This window comes from Antrostomus carolinensis, unplaced genomic scaffold (genome assembly GCF_000700745.2).
Source record: "Antrostomus carolinensis isolate BGI_N321 unplaced genomic scaffold, ASM70074v2 scaffold11366, whole genome shotgun sequence".
In the NCBI taxonomy this organism is placed as follows: domain Eukaryota; kingdom Metazoa; phylum Chordata; class Aves; order Caprimulgiformes; family Caprimulgidae; genus Antrostomus; species Antrostomus carolinensis.
The window spans coordinates 75,783-96,820 of NW_010319804.1; the positions used below are offsets into that span (position 1 = coordinate 75,783).

The 21,038-nt window shown below is 37.6% G+C and overlaps 1 protein-coding gene across 1 annotated transcript in view; it reads left to right on the top strand.

The window, feature by feature from the left end:
* The window catches only part of RBMS1 (RNA binding motif single stranded interacting protein 1), a 68,897-nt gene extending 56,335 nt beyond the window's left edge, over nucleotides 1-12,562 (top strand). The window contains exons 8-14 of the mRNA XM_029085295.1: nucleotides 784-833; nucleotides 926-1,019; nucleotides 4,320-4,370; nucleotides 6,480-6,590; nucleotides 7,263-7,343; nucleotides 8,571-8,655; nucleotides 11,492-12,562. Of these exons, the coding sequence (XP_028941128.1) occupies nucleotides 784-833; nucleotides 926-1,019; nucleotides 4,320-4,370; nucleotides 6,480-6,590; nucleotides 7,263-7,343; nucleotides 8,571-8,648 (465 nt within the window). The 3' untranslated portion in view covers nucleotides 8,649-8,655; nucleotides 11,492-12,562. The remainder of the gene's footprint in view (nucleotides 1-783; nucleotides 834-925; nucleotides 1,020-4,319; nucleotides 4,371-6,479; nucleotides 6,591-7,262; nucleotides 7,344-8,570; nucleotides 8,656-11,491) is intronic.
* The last annotated feature ends 8,476 nt before the right edge of the window (nucleotides 12,563-21,038 follow it).

The window sequence follows — 21,038 nt, forward strand, 5'->3', positions numbered from 1 at the left end:
ATTAAAAATGTGCAAAGAACTCTTACCTGACAGTTTGCAGCTCTGTAAAATACTTAACTATATATTTCTTAAGGAGGAAAAAAGGCAAAATGTGAAATGCTAAATCCTACCTCATTAAAGTTAACAATAAAGTCTCCTTCAACTTGGTCAAGAATATGCCTGAGATATTTCTCATTTTATAAAACTACCTGAAACGTAACTTTATTTACATGTAGTAAATAATCCCTTGATTTATGCAGCACTGAAATGCACATAATTTTCATAAGATGAAAACAGTATACCAATGCAGTGCAGCATTAATTTTTTTTTAGTTACAGCTTTATTCTTTAATGTTCAAGATAATAGTTTCATAGGCTTACTGTGGTTAGCAAGCCTAGACACCTCATTTATATGAGACTAGAAAATTCAGATGTGTCTTCCGAAAAACAGCACTCCCCATTCATTCTTGTAGTTAATATATTGTAAGCAACACCCTAAAATAATTATCTTCATGCCCTGCCTCTCAAAAACACACATGTTCTCTTAGACAAGTATTTTATAGCCTGCATTTTGTTCCTCATGCTGGGAACTTGGAAACTTGGATTCACAGGCAATATCACTGACACTCTTCACTATATAATTATTTCTGTCAATTAAACTTTACCTAACTTACAGTAATGAACTATTTCAATACATATTTTCAGTTAAAAATAATACAACTAAAGAAAGAGTAAACAAAATAATTTACAATCAATATGAATTCTGTCAACTCTTTCTTTCCACTTTTTTTTTTTTTTTTTAAAGGCTGGAATGACACTCACCTATGATCCAACCACAGCTGCTTTACAAAATGGGTATGTTAAATAATGGCACACTAAGAAAAAAAAGTTTGCATTATGAAAGATGCACAGAACTGGCATTTAATAAATATTTCTGCATTTTCTAGATTTTATCCATCACCCTACAGTATTACAGCAAACAGAATGATCACTCAGACATCTATTACGCCATATATTGCTTCTCCAGTTTCCACATACCAGGTTTGTATTTAGAACTCAGTAGCTGAAATGATTTATTCAAGCTTACTTTTATTTATCAATTGCTACATCTGGCTTTATGAATTCTCCAGTAATGCTTCATCTTAATGAAGTGGCCTTTTCATGCTGTACAGCATGAAAATGAAAGCCTAAAAACTAAATGTGTGTTTGTTTCAGGAAGCGTAGCAGTTTAATGAGATATGTGTTGTCTTGCAAAACAAAGTCTGTGACTTGTGCTGATGGCTAAGGTATTTGTAGCCACTTCTGCATTTCATGTATGATTTTTCTTTTTTTTCCTGGTCAATTTTAATGTCAATAATCTGTTTTTAAAATAATTATTCTTTATTTAAAACCTTATTGATTTAGTTAAATTCTATTTCAAATATATTTCTCCATGCTTTTTGAACTTTTCTCCAGGTTGTTTCAATTAAAAAAAAAAAAAAAAGCCCAACAATAACATGTTGTGTTATCACACATATACCACAATAACCTCTTAGTGGTACTAAGAGGGGTGCAGAAACTTGCTTGGCACTAGAGAAGAAAATTTGAAAAAAGAGTTCAGAGTTCAGATTATATTAGCATTCAAATTCAGTGTTTTCATATGAGGAATAAAACATTTAATAGTCTAGAACTGTGTTTCTAAACCAGAAGTTACTTTATTTTGAACAATAAATTAAAACATTAATCATGCACATTTTTTGTTCTTAGAGCCCAGTCCAAAGCTTCCAGAAAAGGAATTTTTGTAGGTGTCATCTTGAGTCCCCACTAATGGATATTGATGAACAATTCAACATGCTAAGAAATGATATGGAACAGTTTTTGTACTTTGGTATAAATCTCTTAAGAATGCTCAGTTTTAGGGCATTCTACATTTCAGCTTGGAAGCAACTTGAATTTAATGAAATTAGTATGAAATCTGTGATTACTACATGAGACCTGCCAGTTATCCCAGTGTAATCTAAATGATCAGCTATTTTGGCATTTTACTGTTTAACAAAGACAAAGCAAACATCAGTGACTGAGGTCAGACATAACCAAAACTAATTCAATTTGGAAAATTCTTACCTCTCTATGTCAGGGGCAGGAGAAGAGGCTGTTTGCTTTTTAGTGAGAGAGATGTGCTGAGTTTTCTGGCTTACTGTGAGTGAAAATGAATATAGAAGGCATATAGAAGGTCATGCAGAAAACACATGGAAGGCCCATTTGGTCACTATTCCCTTGCAGAAATTTCCACGTACTGTCCCATTCCAGGTGAGAAGAATGGGGAAGAATTGTCTAATATTAGTTTGGAGGTCTAAATGCCTTCTTGTGTGAGCAAAGTGTTACATAGGGCGTAAAACAGTGTACTCTGGGGTAAAGGGCAGCTGGATTAATTTTGTATTAATTTCTGAGGTGACTTATGCAACACAATGTTTGCTCTTGGCAGACAGTGCTAGTACTGTATTTTCAGTATATTGAATCATTCTGCTTTGTACAGCAGTACCTCAAAAATTACAGTAAGTTCTTACCCAGAAAAATATTCCAGTAGAATTATCTGCTATTCTTTATTAAAATATAAATTATTTATCAATATAAGACTCTCAGATATTCAGAATCCAAGTAAAAATTGGAGGTTGTCATGGAAACATACTTCTTAGAAATATCATATCATTTTTCTGGGCTTACTGAGATAGGTGGGCCACAGTACCGTATGTTTCCAGAAATGTTGTTACCAGTATTTCAGTATACATGGCATGGAGCTGAAATTATTGTGGATGGAGTTATTAACATCATTATGCTTAAAGTGCCACAGTAATAGGAACTGAAAATTAAATTCAAGTATTCTGTACTGGGGAGGAAGCAGGTTCTTGGCCAGAAGAGTTTCACAATTTGAGCATTAGTCACGTCTTCATTACAGTTCCCTTGGCACTGGAACCTGCAGCATTCTGTCATCTACACAACAGGATGTATCACGAGAGCATGATTTATTTATTTTTTTCTTTGAGGCATGGTATAACCTGTTCCTAGATTTATTCTTATTAGAGGTAAACAAATTTAATAAAGTTTTGGCTACTGTTTGTTTCTGCAGCTCCTGTATACCCAAATGACAGTACTAAGCCAGTTACTGTCATAGTATGAGTAGATTACCCAGAGCTTTAGTCAGGCTGTACCAGTATTTTTGCCATTACGCTTTTGCCTGAGGAAAGGGAGGGTTCAAGTGTGTTCCATTTCTGAACTCCTGTCTGTTCTTTTTCTCATTGAAAAAGAAAAAAAAAAAAACTACTCTGATTTGAAAGTCAGTACCAAAAGGAGGGAAGAAATACTTCCATCTTGCAGAAAATACCTCACCTGGATTTTTTTTAAGACTGTCTGTCTACCTGTCCTATTCACAGGACTCTGGGAATTATGATAGAAGTGTTTAAGGGGCTTTAAATGTCCAGCAGCAGCAGTGAGTCAGTTCTGCACATGTGGTGCAGGTCAGAATCCTGCTTTATCCCACACACCTACAGGAGGTGGAAAGCAGACATTTCCATTCTTACCTTTCATATTTCTTGCAGCACACTTTTTCAAAGAGCTGTTGCATCCAGCTCTTTTTGACTAAGATAACTATATAACCTATTAGTTTACCTTTTAATCTTTTTAATTTACCTTGTCATGCAAAGTTAGGCATCCTGCCTCAATTTAAGTATTGGGATAGACAGTATTTTTTGAGAGAAAACGTGGTTGCAAGAGCAGAAATGCTCATTAGAACCTTCTCCTCTTCCTGTGCTTTGGGAGTAACATACTGCAATGTCTTGGAGAAGAACAGTTCTCCTAAATCTTCTCCTTGTCCCTGGAACAAGAGTCCAGCAAAATTCCTGGTTTCTTTTTCCCTTGTGAAAGTCCAGTAATTTATTTTATTCTGATCACACTAGAAGGCAAATGATGCTATACCTTCTGAGATCCCAATTACTTTTCCCAGAGGAATTTCAAAGACAGAAGTTGCCTCCATTTTCAACACAGCAGAAATATCTCATGTATCTGTTTGAACCCTTTCAGTGTATTTGTTGAAGTTTCAGAGACCTGCACTAAAAACATAATATACCGTTCTGAAAGATATATGCGGTATATTGTCTACAAATCTTGTTTCTGATTTAGGGGTACAATAAATGCACTTTTTATAGAAATCAGTGTTGCTCCACAGAGTGCCTAATTGCATTAAAAAGTGAATAAATAAGGGAGGGGGCTTGTTAATATGATTTATTAAATTATTACTGTGTCTCAATTGGAGTATTCAGGAAAAGAATGACTAAAATGAAAAATAAAATACTAATTTTCTTCTAGGTTCAGAGTCCTTCATGGATGCAGCCTCAACCATACATAATGCAGCACCCAGTAAGTTTTTATGCTTCTCCATTGTTATGTTACTGATTGTATAAATGCTTTACATACTTTAAACAACAGGAAATAGGTCAATTACTTCTAGAGTTTTGACAATTACATCATTATTAAATCATGGATCAAAATGAAAAGAGAAACAAAGATAGTAACCTGAATTGGGGCCTCATCTTATTAGGAAAAAAAGAAAGTTGCCTTCAGGGTATTGAGGTGATGAGGACAATTAGAGTTACCAAGTCAGCATCCTGAGGAAACTTTTTTAAAAAATTTATTTAAATGGAAAGCACTTTGCAAATACCAGTGTTTTGCATGCTATTTACCTATCAGGAGTTGGAATTGAAGATCCAAGGTTTTAGAATGGGTCTAGGATAGTTCAGACTGGATAATTCGTGAAAGACAGATGGACATAGTGATATAAGTTATATTATGGGCACTCAGTTGAGAAAACCTGCATAGCCTGTTCTGGCATCTCCGCTCATGAGTAATGCTAGTCTCTCTACACTTTTGGCTGTGGCATCTCTACCAGAGCGTCAGGTATTCTAATCTATACTCTCCTATGATGTTTTGCTTCTTATCTATGTCATTTGCTAATTAAGTACCATTATATCTGGGACTTATTAGGTTTCTTGAGATGAGCATTACCAATAATAACAGGCACTTTAATATTTGCACTCCTGTGGTTAACAAACGTCTGTTTCCAGATATAGAAAGGATATTGTCTTGACTTTAATTATCCGCTCCATGCAGATTGTAGAATGTAGATGATCTTGGCAGAATGTTTTCTACTTGTGCATTCAGAGAAGGAGATACTGAACAAGAACACTTTCTCACACATTTAATTGTTGTTGTATTTGTGATTTTTCATGTTAAACACATATACAAAACTGGTTTTAACACAGATTTTTGAAAAAAACCATCTTGCAAATCGTGCTGTGAAAGACAGGTTATTATGTTACAATGCTAGAAGGTGTATTAGTTTCGTAGGTATACAAGATGAGATTTCATGTCTGAAGTAAAGATGCAGATTCCTGACTTAAGTTCAGTTTTGGCCTGTGCAAAGACTGGTGCTGTCTTGCTCATTTGCTTTGCAGAGAAGCCTGCAGTCTACAGACAGGAAATTCTTTTAGTGTTTGATGTGCCTGTGACTCATTTCATCTACAGTGATCACATGGTTGTTTTTCCAACTATACTCTGTAGGGTTTTTTTCTTTTCTTTTTTCTTTTAAAGGATTATTTATTCAAAATACTGACTTTCAGTAAACTGCAAGTATTTCTGTTAGTTTTGAGCCTCCATCAATTTTAATCAACACTTCTGCAAGCATATGTCATACAAAGTATTTGGAAATGTGTTTTTGTAGAACATGTTTATCAAACGAAATTTGTTGATAACCCTCCATTTCACATAACTCTGAAAACCTTTTGAATGTGCCCTCCATATTTAGGAATCTCAAGTGTTTTAAAATCGGACATATACTTTTTATGAAGTTATTAACAAAATGCTACAGAAGTGATAGAAAGGTCATCACAGTAGCTAGTATTTAGACAAAGAATCAGTCTTTTACTCCACATTGCTAACCCACTCTTCCAAAATGTGTATGCTAATGAAACCAACCATTAAATAGAGCAGATCTGTCTTGTGCATGAACATCACATGTGACAGGTAGAATTCCTCTAACACAAATGTTCCTCCAAAGCTGCCATTCCTAAAGATGAGATAAAAGTTTCTTCCTAAAGCCTGAAATTCCAAAGCTTAAGATAAATGAATCTGTACCTCGTAACGTGTGCAGATTTTTGCTTTAAAGTTAGCATCTGGTTAAACTCAGATTTTACAAAGTGTTTTCAGCAGACATTCCAAGCGCATTGTACATCAGTTGCGTGTTTGATAGGAAGTCAATGCAGTTCTTACCCCATTACCAAACTGTGCAAAACCCATCTGCTCAAGTAGAATATTCAGTATGCACCAGACCTGTTTCAGTGCCTGGGAATAAGGAGAGTTATTTTGGTATATCCCCTGAGATGGACAGCCCATTCTTAGACTCTGAAATAAAAAATGTGATTACAATCTGAGTGTTGCTGAAACCATTTATTTCTTTCTCTCTTTTAATAGGGTGCTGTACTGACTCCCTCCATGGACCACACCATGTCACTACAGCCTGCATCCATGATAAGCCCTCTGACACAGCAGATGAGTCATCTTTCACTAGGCAGTACTGGAACAGTACGTAGAAATTTAATACAGAATACAAGTTACACAAGTAGAAAATACTGCCTGTAGATCGCAGTATGCATGTGTAGCTTGCACGTAGAAAAAAGTAATCTTTTAAGTAGTCTTTCTTCCAATAAAATATTAAGAGCTGTCTCAATTTCTAATTCATATACAGCAGTTTTTATTCAGTCTATTAGCTGATCAGAAATTGGAATTGAGTAATTAAAATATACCAAAGCAAATGAAAGGAACTCAGGAGGTAACTCTGAAGTGGTATTGAAAAAGAAACAATGGTTGTATTTACTCTTCAGATCAGAGTTGCAGAAAGTAATACAAAGTGTGGAACAGAAACTAAACCAGGAGATGAGATACAGGCTAGCTTCTAAGCTGAAAGACCCTTCTTTTCTGAGCCAATAGAATTAACAAAAGAAAATATAATAATTGGTATTTACAGAGAAGGAAACGTATTTTACCTAGTCTTTGAAGTCTAAATTTGAGTTTTCTCAATACAGGTATTTCACTTTTCTGAAAAACCTATTGATTTCAGACAGAAAAGTCTTTCTTTCATGTGCATTGCTTTAGGGAAACAGTCAATATCTGTTAAACAATATAATGATAGATATTTTGAATACTCTGAAGTTTACATAGGGCTTTAATTCAACTTGATGATCTCTGTCTTTCTAGTACATGCCAGCCACAACAGCTATGCAAGGAGCCTACATACCCCAATATACACATGTCCAGACAGCAGCTGTTCCTGTCGAGGTCAGTATATTTTATAAAAGACCAGAGATAAGAGACAAGAATATGATACTAGATTTTTTTTTTTTTGGCTAGGAAAACTACCATTTAAAGCCTAACATTGTAACTGTCAATATACTGTGAATGCAACGTATATTAAAACTATAGCGTCATTATTCTCAACTAATATAACTAGTATTATAACAAAGACTGGCCTGTACTTTAGCGGTACAGAACTTGGAGAAGCCTTCTGTATGAGCGTAGCTCAGGTGAACTTTGTGGGTAGGTGAACCTAACTTACAATAGGAACAAGACAGGGGTTATATTATAGTTTTGATCTTTCATTTAGTTTTCCTGTGAGCAAACGTCTCTGCCAATACACTGTGATTGTAACTTTTTGCAAAGAATCCTGCTTTTACCTTGGCATCTCAGGATACTGTGCCTTATTTGCCTAATAAACTCCTCTGCAAGTCTGGTTGAAGAGCATAACTAGATGGTAGACAATAGTTTGTCTACTATTTTAACTTACCTTATACCCTTTTATAAGTCAGTACTTCTTTAACAGAGGAGCTAGACAAGATATGCTGCTGTTCTTGTATTGAGAGTGAGGGTTAGACAGTCTGTTCCAGAGCCTTTAAGAAAAAACATTTCATTTCAAAGTCTGTTTGTCCAGAAACTCCAGAACTTATTTGGTTCAGTTTATGTATCTGCCTACCTGGGTCGGAGAAAGACTTTTGGCAATTAGCTGATTGCACTGTCTGCCAGAGCACTATCAGCTGAATTAATTCCCTGATTTCTGGGGGTCTGTGTGCAAAGTCCAGCTACAATTCTTTGTGTTGCCTGGTACCAATCACATCACAGGACCCAAAGTGGTAGTTTTTGTACACGTGGTAAGTAGATCTTGTTCTTCCTGCTTCCCCTCAAAACGGGAGGAGCAGAATGCTCATTTGCATTTGCAGTTAGAAAATATACTAGCAGTTATTTGTTCCCTCTATTTCTAGGCTTGTGGGTTTTTTTTAGTTATCATCAAAGCAGCTTAGGAAATTCAAGGTTTGCATGATAATTTTATTTCTCTGTTTGCTGAAATGTAAATCAATGCAAAGTTAACACCTCAAATTTGGAATACCCTCCTTGAGAAATGTTATGAAGACTTTAGATTTGAAGACTGTTAATTGCATGAGTCACATGGAAATACAGATTGCAGATAATGCTGCATAATTTAGTGTCTCATGTCTTCCATTTTATTTGCAGGAAGCCAGTGGTCAACAACAGGTTACAGTAGAGACGTCCAGTGACCATTCTCCATATACGTATCAACAAAATAAGTAACTATGAGGTAGGGGCTCATCCTGTCACATGGAAGATCTGAATTCAAAGATATTTTATTTCATAACTTGGAGCACTATGTATTGAATTTTTTTTTTAATATCATATAACACTGATAATATCTGGGGACAGGCAGTGAAGTTAATTTGAACTTGGCCAGAGTTAGAAGCCAGGAAAGGAAGCACAGGTTCCAGAAGTACGTTAATGAATTATGAGTGTTTTAATAATTTCTCTATAGCATAACTGGATTATGTTGTATTTCAGTTTGTTCATCTTGGCAGCATGCTGTGTACAAGAACAACAATGAATTAGTCCAAAAATACTAGAATCACAATGCTAAAGGGAGCTGTATTTATATGTATAATATCCTCTAGTTCTGTGGTACATGTAAGATATTTGGAAGCAGCTTTGCGACTTACAGACTGCAGGCAGGGGGTGGTCTGCTAGAAATCGTTACTGACCCTTTTTCCTGAAGATTCCCCTGCTCATCCTTTATCCTAGGAAAAAGCAGTTTGGTCCAGAATTTTATAGATTTTTTTAATCCACATCCTACTTTGGCTCTAATTCCAGAGTTGTTTTACTGTCCTACTCCAATTTTCCTCTGTTTTCGCTTGCATGGCCTTTCTTTAATAACCAATTGTTAGTTTTACCTGATCTCCTACCATGCAAAATTTTTGCTTTCTGTAGATTGCAATCCTGAAAATATTGTTTGCGCTCACCATCCCCTTCTCCATCCTCCGTATTTTAAAATTCTGGAAGTTAGTTGTTCCTTAACTTAGCTTTTTCCAAGTGCTTTGTAAACCAGGCAACTTGACTACATAAATATTTTTACCAAATTTTGTAAGTCCTCATACTGAAAAATTCTATGCAGCTACAATAATGTGCTAGAGACTGTCTTAGAAGAGTATTTCTGCAGTTCTCATGGCATTTATTAGATAATCAGTTATGTTGAGAAACTCTGATTGTGTGATATTCTCCCTTAAAATATGTACATCTCACAGTATACGCATTTTGCCGTTGCCTTTGATTTTGCAGGTCAGCTGTGTTAGTTGACAACACTGCTCTCATCCCCACTGTTGGCATAATAACTTCTTATATGTTCAAGAATGTAAAGATAGAAACAAACCAATGGGGAAACTTTGCACATTCAACAGATGGCACAGGCTGCATAGCACAACATATGACCTGTGTTTATTATTGTACTCTGGCTAAATGCCGGCATCTAGGAAAGCCCACATCCTTGAATTGCTTCCAGGGCAGGGAGAAAGCAAAGCCGCAGCCTCTTCTCATTATCCCTCTCCTAGTGTTAAAATCACGGCTCCTGCATGTTTCCCATGCCAAGGCTATTGGCCTGGTGTTAACCGCTTTTTAAGGAATTATTTGTTTTGCCTTAAGTCTCGCCTGTGGGCATGTAAATCCTCCTTACCAATAGAGATCTGTGGTAGACAGCGAAGCATAATCCTGCATGTCATCTCCCTGTCCTGCTTCTCTCTCCCCCAGCCTGTCAGCATGTTTCCTGTAGGCTGGGGCCAGGCAGGAGGAGCAGCTTTAGTCTCCTGAAAGGATGAGATGTGTTGCCATCTGAGACACATTTTGTAATGATGACTCTGTGTAGAGTATTGAGCTCTGCGAGCATCTCCCTGTGTTTGCTGTAAGCCAATACTCCACATATGTTATTCTTCAGAGAAGTTCTGTTACCTGTATTTACACATAGTAGGAGCCAGTGAAATCTGTGTCAGCACTGGCTATGGCAGTGGGCACGTGGGGAAGGTTAATATTACTCAACTGATTTCAGCCTCAGAGTATAGCATTTGGTATTTCTGTCCCTGGAACATGCTAGTACTTGTCATTTTTCAGACAGGTGAAGGGGAAGGAGTTGACAGTTATTTCTTGCCCTAAATACAGGGAGCAGTGCAGTCTCTTAATTGTTGTGGCTTCATTACTATTGTCAAATTTAAACTTCTTTCCAAATGCGTATGCAGCACTTCTGGGAATATCCTACTAAGAGTCAGTATGCATATTGCCATAAATAAGAGGTAAATGACATTTGCACAAGTGGATGCAGTCAATCAGATGTACACAATGTCTTTCATTTAATGGCTACATTTAATAACTTTATAGCTTCTTTTCAACAAGTTGCTATGATGTGAAAATAGTCAAGGGACTTGGAAAGAGCCCATTGTTATTATATATGCATCTATAAATGTACAAACCTTAAAATACCAGACTTTGTTCTGCCTTGAGAAATTCAAAAATTGTCTAAACTTTTTTCATTAGCTGGGTATTTTTTTAAACCCATATGGCAACATAAGCCAATATAGTAAGTTGAGAAGTCTTCCTTCAAATTTAATGAGCCCTGCGAGGCATTAACCATCATGGAGGCACAGTGTCTGTCTCTGCATTAGCTGTTGTGCATCGTGTACCTGAGGCTGCACCAAAAGAAGTGAGTTGTGTTCCCTTGTACCAAAGATGCCATAGGAGTAAGCTCACACCCTCCAGCACTTTTGCTCAGCTGAAATGAAATAGCAATAACAAAACAACAAAGAAGAGAATAGCTTTCGGTGCAGTCCCACAGTTCCCCAGTGGGAACTCTGCGTGCGGAACAGGTATTGGAGATAGAGGGGGAAAATATGACACAGGCTGTATCCGGCTGGAGAGCCTTATCCTGGGAAGGGCCAGGCACCTGTAGTGCCACTTGTGTTACTTCTCAGATTAGTATTCAGATTAATTTAGACTTCTCACAGCTGTCTAAAATAGGAAATTATTTTGTTTTATGGACAACTACATTAGAAAAAAACCCCATGCAATTGTAACTCTGCTCTAGCTCTGACCTTTCTGTGTTACAGATGTCCAGTGTTGACCTGGCCTGGAGAAGGGTGCAAAGGCTGAAACAATCATGGATTTTACTGATCAATTGTGCTTTAGGAATTATTGACAGTTTTGCACAGGTTCTTGAAAATGTTATTTATAATGAAATCAACTAAAACTATTTTTGCTATAAGTTCTATAAGGTGCATAAGAAAAACCTTAAATTCATCTAGTAGCTGTTCCCATGAACAGGTTTATTTTAGTAAAAAAAAAAATTTTTATCAAGTGTTATGACGCAAAAAAAAAATAAATTTGAATTTCTGGGTATGCACAGATGACCACGAAGATTTACTTACGTGCATGACAGAATTTGTGTTTTGGTTTATTTTTGTTTGTTTCTTTTTCTTTCTTTTTTTTTTTTAATTGTATGAAATGGGTTTTCTGAAGTTTAAAATAGTAAAACATCTAAGATGATGTTCTGTGCTTGCAGTGTGTGAGTGTTGCTTAAGTGCAGTGTTGCAGTTATAGTGTCTGGTCTTTTAGCTTTCTGTTTTTCTTTTAATGTAGTGTGAAGTGTCTTATCCTTTTCTATAAATTCCAATTTGCCTTAAATCTTTCAATGCTGTAGCTGTTTCAGTAAGTAGTCCAAACTAATGGTGTAGAATGCTTTGACCAAATGAGCTGGTCTATTATGCCTTGTAAAACAGCAGCATAGGGCTTTTAAAGGTAGTCAATAAAAATTGCTGAAAATTTGGCTTTTTTAATGTGTAGTAAGTGTTTTTAATGATTTTTTCACATAATATGTAAGGTAGTGAAATGCAGGAGGGGAAAAAAATGTTTTGTGTGAAACACATTTTCTGACTGGGGAAATTTTAATAGGATAAATTGTTTGTAAGGCCATATGCCAATAGTTCCCTCTGGTAGTTTGAATGATTTAGGAACTCTGCTGTATGATGCAATGTAAAATCTTTTTTTTGCCTTTTTTTCAGAAACTAACTTGATGTTCTAGTTTTAGCATAGGTAGAGTAGGGAGTTTGGGGTGGGGATATCACGGAATGTTTTTGTCCTTCCTTTATACTAATGATAGTGCTTTAGGATGAGGATTGTGCTGAGACTTAGCAAACAGAAAAGTTGCTATTACAGCAAAATGGCAAAAGCTAAAGGACTCGTTTTCAAACATACGCTGAGATGTAGGTAGAAGCATAATTGATTGGGTACTAGCTCTCTATAGTAGGTAAATAAAAATAAAAAGACTTGGCACTTTTAAAAGGTAACTTTACCAAAGAACAAAGAGCCAGTAACCAATAATTCTGATTTGTCTCAGCATTACGTCTTCTGTACTTTTTATTTTTGCCGGACCAGTTTGCGGTTAGGAGAATGTGCCTTTTTTGTACATTTGCATTTAGGTTTTATAATTTTAATTGATGTATGGACACAAAAGCATGAAGGAAGACTTGGATCCAAGCAGTGCCACACTTTACATCATCACTACAAGTGTTAAGTGTAAAGAAAACCAATTTTGAAACTATGAAATTCCTGATTCATAAATACACAGTTATTTGTACTTCACATATTAGATAATTCACTGCTATTAAAGCTCTTTATTACAATTGCATATGTTTTAAATCGAATGATAAATTAAGTTGTCTTCCAAAACTGTGTACTTCTCTGGTCAGCTGTATATGATCAGTTATCTACCTCAAAGTTTATTTCCTTTTGTATTGGGACAGGTTGCTGGCCCTCCCTGTTTCCACAGACCAAATCATCCTAGCTCGGGAGCTAGGGCTAAGCAGTTGTTTCTTTCAAGTATTTTTTAGTTTTTAAATTTTGTGTGAGTATTGGAGTATAGATGTCGGTGACATTTCATAGTTTCAAAAGTAAATTGCTGCTCTGAGAAGTGTAGATTCTAGTGAAATACATAGTCATAAGAGATGTGTTTTTGTTTTTTCTTTTTTTAAAAAGTTGTGGTATTATTGGTTCTATGCTCCCTGGAATATTACTGCTTTGTAAAAGTCCAGACTTCCTGCAGCACCTTGCCTGTATCTGGTAACTTTCCAAACCTGGATCTCTCACTACTTGATATTTTTGCGTTAATTAAAACTGCAGTATGATAGCTGTGTTAGAGGGAGGGAAGAGTTGCTGCCAGAAATGTCTGAACTAAGTGCCATACTCATTGTCTGGGTAAGATTTGGGAAATTTAACCTCTGTACATAAAGAATTAATCAGTTACTTAAACATCACATAGTAGACAGCCATTAAATTATAAAAAATTAATTTATGAAGAAAGACCTTTTGTACAGATTGAAAAAAAAAAAAAGATTTTCATAGAGATATCTATATGATCAAGAGAGTTAATTTTTTATTTTTGTTTTACTAGTGCCACAAACTTGCCAGTGGTAACTTATTTGTCCGGTTCAAGATAACTCTGTAGTTTTGTTTCCTAGGACTTGTTGTTAAACGCCAAAAGACATTTTTGAACTGTAAATTTGATTAGATTGTTAGCTTTTTTCTGTTTTATTTCTTTGAAAACTTTTGAATAAAAAAGATACAAAAAAAAAAATGAACATGCATCGTCTTTTTTCTTCAGCCCTTCCCTTATTTTGGGGGAAAACCCAAACAAGTTATGGTAAAACCTATGCATTTATTTTGAAGTGCTCAGAGTTGCTTTCTGCTGCCTGGGTTTTTTCCCTCCTCTATCTTTTGTTAAAATAAAATTTTAACTCTTTCAAACCACATTACAATGTCACTTACTCTTTCACAGAAAATGGGAAAAGAGGTATGGGAAATATATGATGAAATATCTGGTTTGCATGCAAGAACTGTGTTGTTCTCTGTGTCAGTCCGCACAGAGTTGTGTGTAAGCAGGCTTGTGCACTGTAGCTGTAAATGCAAGCCAGTTTTCTAGAAGTAAGGGTGGAGGTGGAGGGTCACTTTGGTAGTTCATGGCATTGAATTGCTGCCTGAAAGTCCTTTTGTCTCCCCAAGTGCAGCAGCGTTGGCTGGCATACCCAGTTCTGGAGAGCAGAGGTGATACGTCATTGGAATTAAAAATTATCCCGAATGCTTGTCTTACAGCTGCAATGTTTGAGCGTTTTATTTCTTTAAAGATAATCTCTGATGTTATTATCCTTTTGTCAAGATCACCACTGCTGATGGTGTGTATCAGATAGAGAACTGCTCTGCTCAGAGTAAGGCTTGGAAAAGAGAATAAAATATCAACTGCTGTCTCTCCTCAGCCAAATGCTTTACCAATTACCCAGTTCTCAACATAGCTTTATATTGATGCTGGTGGCAGGAGAGGGGCTCTGACCTGGTCTTGGGCACCCCAGGGTGCACCCCATGGCAGAGCAATGACTGGGTGATCCAGTGGGTGCCTGTGCCTCGCCACTGTTCCTGCATAGGCGAAGGGAAGGCTGGCTCACTGCAGGCTGTGCTGCCCTGGAGAACCCTCTCCCCCTTGGCCAACAGTTTTTTACATTATACTCCTGGTTTTTGACATGTCTCAAGGACTGCCAACCCTGCGACCGGCCAGGTGGTCTCCTGGGTGGGTCAGCTGGGGTCAGGCTGCAGGCAGCGTGCAGCCCAAGCTTTTGGTTGCACAATGCTAATGCAAGATACTGAGAACAAATGTCTTTGCAGTGGAGCTAGTGAGAGGTAGAGGTTAGGAAACTTGATCTACATTAGCTTATGCAGTGAAGACATCCTTGACTGATGGCTCTTAATGAAGAGAAAAAAACCTCATGCTGTGTGCTGCTAAACACATTTAGACTCCTGTAACTGAAGAAACACCATTTTCACCGTTTTGTGGTATTGAAGTACTGCCCCACTATGTTGGCTGTCTAAAAAGCAATGGATGAGAAGATGAATACAGGTTTTGTTGTATTATTCCTGTTCACCACCATGCTGAATTAATCTCAAATTAATAAGCAGTCTTTTTGAGTTAAGTATGAATACTACCTTACAAAAGCTATATGTAACAGACTCAGAATAAATGCAGATTGGAAACGCATTTTTCTATTTGCTTTTCTCATTAGCCCCATGATAAACTTAGCTCTCTTACCGTAACTCCAAATATATTTGATAAGAATGAGTGCTTTCAGATTAGTACCTTCTGCCTGATACAAGGTTGTGTGTGTCATTTCTATCAGGCAATCTGCAATAATGCAATGTCTTTATGTAATATACTTTTATTATATATAATAAAACTCATTTTTGTTACAAACTGGCTTGTTCAAACGTTGACTCCATCCTGTTGCATACAACCTGTTTTAAACCCTGCTTGCAAACATGCTGTTAATAAAATGTTGTGCCTGTTAACAAATAGCAATAAACATCATGTTGGATGAGTTCATACTGGTAAAGTGTTTTGTGCAAGATTATGCACAGACCCTATTGTTTGTTGGTTGTTAGTGATTAGAAAGCCTTTCTTTGGGCACTGAACAAAATATTTTATCTTTCTCTGTTCCAAGTTAACTACACTGGGCAGGTGCAAGCAATGCATTGACAGCAGCGTAACAAAGTACTGTTGATCAGCCGAGCTCTGCTAATACCTGGCTGCAGATACTGAGCTAGAATAATTGTGGAGTAAGTCAGAGTAGTCTGAAGCACTTTCCTGGTCCTCAGGTTATCTCAGGAAAACAAACAATTTTGAAAAGTCTTCTTTTGCTTTCCCCTTCAGGCTTTAATTTCTATTATGGTACCTCCACCATACCAGACAAACTTGATGATTGACTAACAAACTGTGCCACCTCACTTTCCGCAGAAACAGCTGACATGAGAAATCCATTTTATGTGCCAGAATATTTATACGAGTTTGTACTCTTACTCCTCCTGTGCGCACTTCACTGCAGCTGTTCCTTTTGCTTTGATTAACCACTCCAAAATTATTTGCAAACTTTCACATAAGATACTCAATCCTGTCCTGTCCAGCATTGTCTTATTGTGAAAGCCGATGTGTTATTTGGTGGCATTTAAGACATGTATGCTGTTACCTTCCAAACGCTTGCAACACTGATGTAGTCTTTCAACTGTGAAAGATCATCTGTATCATTCTCTAGCCAACAAACTCTGGCATTGATTAACCCAAACAAATCTGAGGCTTTTGGCTTTCACACTTGGTCCATTAATTCTATTCAGAATAGGGGTTAGGATATACCAAACCTATTCTGTTTGGCATCTTCTCCTCCAGCTACTAAAAAAAAGCCAAGCTGATGTCAGAACAGCAAAGATTTACAGTGCAGTGACCAGAGGGAGTGTGTAAAAGCTTGTGTGTGAAATGAGTCAGTCTTTCCTTTTCAGGACAGCTCTAACTGCATCTACCATCTGAGAAACCTGTGCAGCCTATTTCTCTAGTAAAGAAGAAACATCACAGGAAGATGCTACTAGATTTTTTCTCTATGTCCCAGAAGAAAGGACAGCTTGTCAACAGGCAAGCTTTACCCATTTATCTATCTTGCCTTTTTCAACAGTATCCTTTCACTGGGTACCTAGATCAGTGACGTTCTGAATTCTGCTGTATTTCATCGGTCTCCCTTCAGCTGGGTAACGTGATCTCTTTTGACAGCTTCACTGGGATAAAGAGACCTTTTTGGAGAACTTAAAGAATGAAGGTATGTGGCACCCTAAAGACTTCCCACATGTCCACTACAGGTGTTCAGATCAGCTTGCTTCCTTCCTGTGGTAGGAATTTCCCCCATTATTTTCACCACCTGAAATTTACACACAGGGCTGATGTTTTTAAGTAATATTGGTAAAGCACTTAAAAGTAATGTAATAAAACAAGAGTTTAAAAGAAGGCCAAGAAAAAATTTGTTTGTAAATAGGATGTTTTGGTAAATAGCTTGTGCTTTTTGCAAGCACAAATAGAAAGTGACTTTTCCTTGCTGTGCTTCAGTCTTATCCCAGTGGGGAGTCCTTTTCCACCGATAAGAACAAAGTTCTGCTTTTTTTTTTTTTTTTTTTCTTCTAGTGAATGTAAAAAATATGAAAATGTATTTACAGGTACTTGTTACAGCCTCACTTTTGGATCAGTTTGTTCAGGTATTTTTATCCAGTCTCAAAGATAATCTGTAAGCAGAATATACATAACTACGAGCATAAAGCAGTTATTTATTGACTAGCCCACAGAAAAGAAAGGTGGGAATTTCAGGAGCTATGTGTGAGTGTGCTCACCCAGCAAGGTACCTGCGGTGGCTTTGCTGGCCCGGCAGGCATCGGGCAGAGGCCAAGAGGCAGTCTCTGTAGCTGCCTGGAGCTGACCCTCGGTGTTGCTGCATTTTCATCTTCTACCAAGCTCCGTCAGTGCCCCTGGCACTGATGACTTGTCCCAACAAATAGACCTGATGCTTCCTGACTACCCTCACTCTTTTCTTCCTTTAGGTTTTATACCTTTATTACCTATACCAGCAATCCTGTCTCAACAGCTCTACCTCTGTCTATAATTTTGCTTTTCTTACCCCTCCACAGACTTTCTCACAGCTTTTTTTCAGCAGTCTCAGGCAAGGTGACACAGCTGGGCTGGATCAGAGCTGGGCTGCTGCAGGCCTGGGAGAGGGGAGGGAGGCATATGGCAGGGGCTGCAGCGAGGGGTGACATACTCCAGGTCTTCCCTGTGTCAAGAAAACATCATTCAAGTGTAGTTGGAGGAGTGGGTATTCAAAGAGCTATGAGTGTTGCTGGTTTTGCCAGAACAGGATGAAAACTAGGTTTCAACAGCTTTAAGAGGGGCCAGTGTAGCTTGGTAGAATAAAATGCTGCAGAAGCTACCAGCTGTGTGCATCTTAAGTTCATGACCTCTTTCAGCCCTGCTCTGCTCACTTTCCATAGTTCAACAAGTTCCAGCTGTCAGTAGGAAGAGGGTTCATACATGAGTGGGAAGGAGGCACCTCATCAGCAAGTCACAGGCTTCACATGGTAAAAGCCCATTGTCATTTGTGCAGTCACTATGCCATGAGCTCTTGAACCACAGAAGTTACTGAACAAAGACAGCGGTAGGGGAGTAAGCTTGTGTATGAGAGTGGGAAGATAAATCTTAAAAACCAAGCACAAGTTTCACCCTTGGTTTTTAACTTGTTTCTTAGTAAACTATATTTGTATTTAAGAAAGCAGTCTAGCTTCTTCTATCTTCTAGATAGTCTTCTATCTAGTCTTTTATCTTCACTGTGGTGTCTCTAGGCAGTGAAGCTTTACCCTCCATTCTAGGGCAAAGTTTTGGTAATGGAGTGTTGAAAATCCGGATTTCAGGGTGGTTGTTGGTTTTGGTTTTATTTTGGTTTTTTTGGGGTTTGTTTTTTTGTTTTTTTGGTTTTTTTTAAAAGAATTAAGCAGTTCCAGGAATTCCTCTCCTGAAAATATTTTGCAGATTAAACTAGCCAGTCATCTCTGGGAAAACAACTCAGGACAAACCATGCCATTGCGTGTGTTACAGTAAGCATATGCACAGCTCATCTGTTCCAGATGGCGATCATCCCAGCAGCCCTGCAATGAGCAGTGCTGCCCTGTTTCAAGGCTAAAATTAATTTCCTAAGCAATGTTGTGCTCATCAGCAAACCCAGCCATTGGAGCCGTCCTTTCTCAGCCAGGCTGGCAGAGGTCAGTGAGCAGTGCAGAGCCCCGGGCTCAGAGGAGCACTCAGGGTCCAGCTGTCCCCACTGCGCTGCCGTTGGGTGCTGGTGCAGTCGTGGGGACAGACTGGGAAGATCCCCATCCAACAGTACCAGTGCTGCTGTTCTTACCGAAGAGCCTAAATAACATCTTATCTTGCAGCCACCAGAGGGCATGTTCATTATAAACTGAAATGATCAAAAAAGGTGAACTCTCATTCATAGCATGTAATTATGGTGCATTTATAGTTACCATTTATTAAAAACAAAACCTCATTCTGCCTTTGCACAATACGATGCAAATGCTCGCATTTCTAATAATGTGGTTTTACTCATTATTAAGACATCAATAGGATTGTCTTTATCAGAGGAAAAAAAAACCAAAACCAACCCTTAATTTTCTTTTTGGTTAATGAATGCATAAAGGTGCCTTTACTGCATAGCAGGCAAGGCAAAAAATAATAAAAAAAGAATCTCATCAAAACCATAACAGCACCAAAACCACAAGTGCTCCAGGCAGGGTCTGGGAGAATTGACTAGTAGCTTGTACGTGACAGACAAACACAAGAGGAGCCAAACAGCAAGGGAATTCTGCAGAAGTCAAGGAGACTGCAAAGGTTCAACCCAGACCATATTGAGAAACCTTTTTCTTATTAACACAGTCTATTTGCATGTACTTTTGGGACCCTCCTTTTTATTATTATTATATCTTCATAAAAGCCAAGACAATTAAAAACATATTCATTCAAAACAGTGTAAAAGAAACAAACACCTTTTTAGGAAGGAAATAAAGCTCTGAATATAAATTGGTATCTTGGGGGCTCAATGAAAAATCTGTACTACAAAACAAAACTATGCAAAGTATTTGGGGTGGTACAGAAAATGCTGCTCATTTTTGCAAAGTTCACTCAAGAAGACTTTTCAGTGGTCATTAAAGATGACTTCTTATGAATATACCCAGATTACTAATTCAGATGGGGAAGGTGGGAGGGGGCAACAACAGAAATAGTTATTTTTACTGCTTCATCTCTATCTGCAGGACAGTTTGAATCTAACAAGTAAATTAACAATAACCCACAGAGGATATTGGTGCTTCAAATCTCAGAAGTCTTTCGTAGGATCCCTTTTGGTGAAGGGGAATCAGCTTGCCTATGCATTTCAGACAGTTGTGTTCACCTCTGGTTCTGCTGGACACTCGCCTTGCACTGTATCATTAATGCCCCAGGGAGGGCTGGTGACTCTGACCTACACAATTGCGCTCGTAGATGCAGACTACAAGAAGCATTTGTTAATCTCTGCCAGGGATTTTGTCACTCTTCAAAGTAATTAGATGAGTCACTTATGGACCAGGCCAAATTGCTGTATTGGGCACAATAAAAGACCCAAAGAACAACCAGAACAAATAGGACAGTTCATAGACAGTCATGAATAAAAATACTCTAAGTCTGGAAATATAAAGTATTTCTCTGTTTTGCATACGCCCTAGCCTTAGGCTAAACAGTGCACAGACACAGACCTGAATTTCTGAAAAAGGATCTAATCGAAGCATGTTCGCAATTTTTGAGGATTGCCTTTTATATTGAATGACGACTGGGGAGAAAAAGACATAAATCGATTTTTTTCCAAATTTCAGATCTGAAAGCTTTCCTTCTCTGTGTGTTTTTTTTAATTTGCAATCTCAAGTACTTATGATTATCTTCTTTTGGCATCCACCTCAATGTCAGCATGACTATGTTTGTCACAGGTTTTATATGCTGCTGCAAGCAGGACTCAAATTAGGATTGGTGTGACCAAAGGACAATAGCTCTGCCAACAAGACAGACTTTTTTTGATTTTAACTAGCAGATGCTCTGCTAGCGTCTCTCACTTTTTGCCTCTCTTGCCTAAAGGACTGAAACCAGCCTGTCAGTGTGATTGTACTCATGGGAGCTACAACTGTTTGCACAAGATCTGAAACTACACTAATACCTATTCAATAACTGCT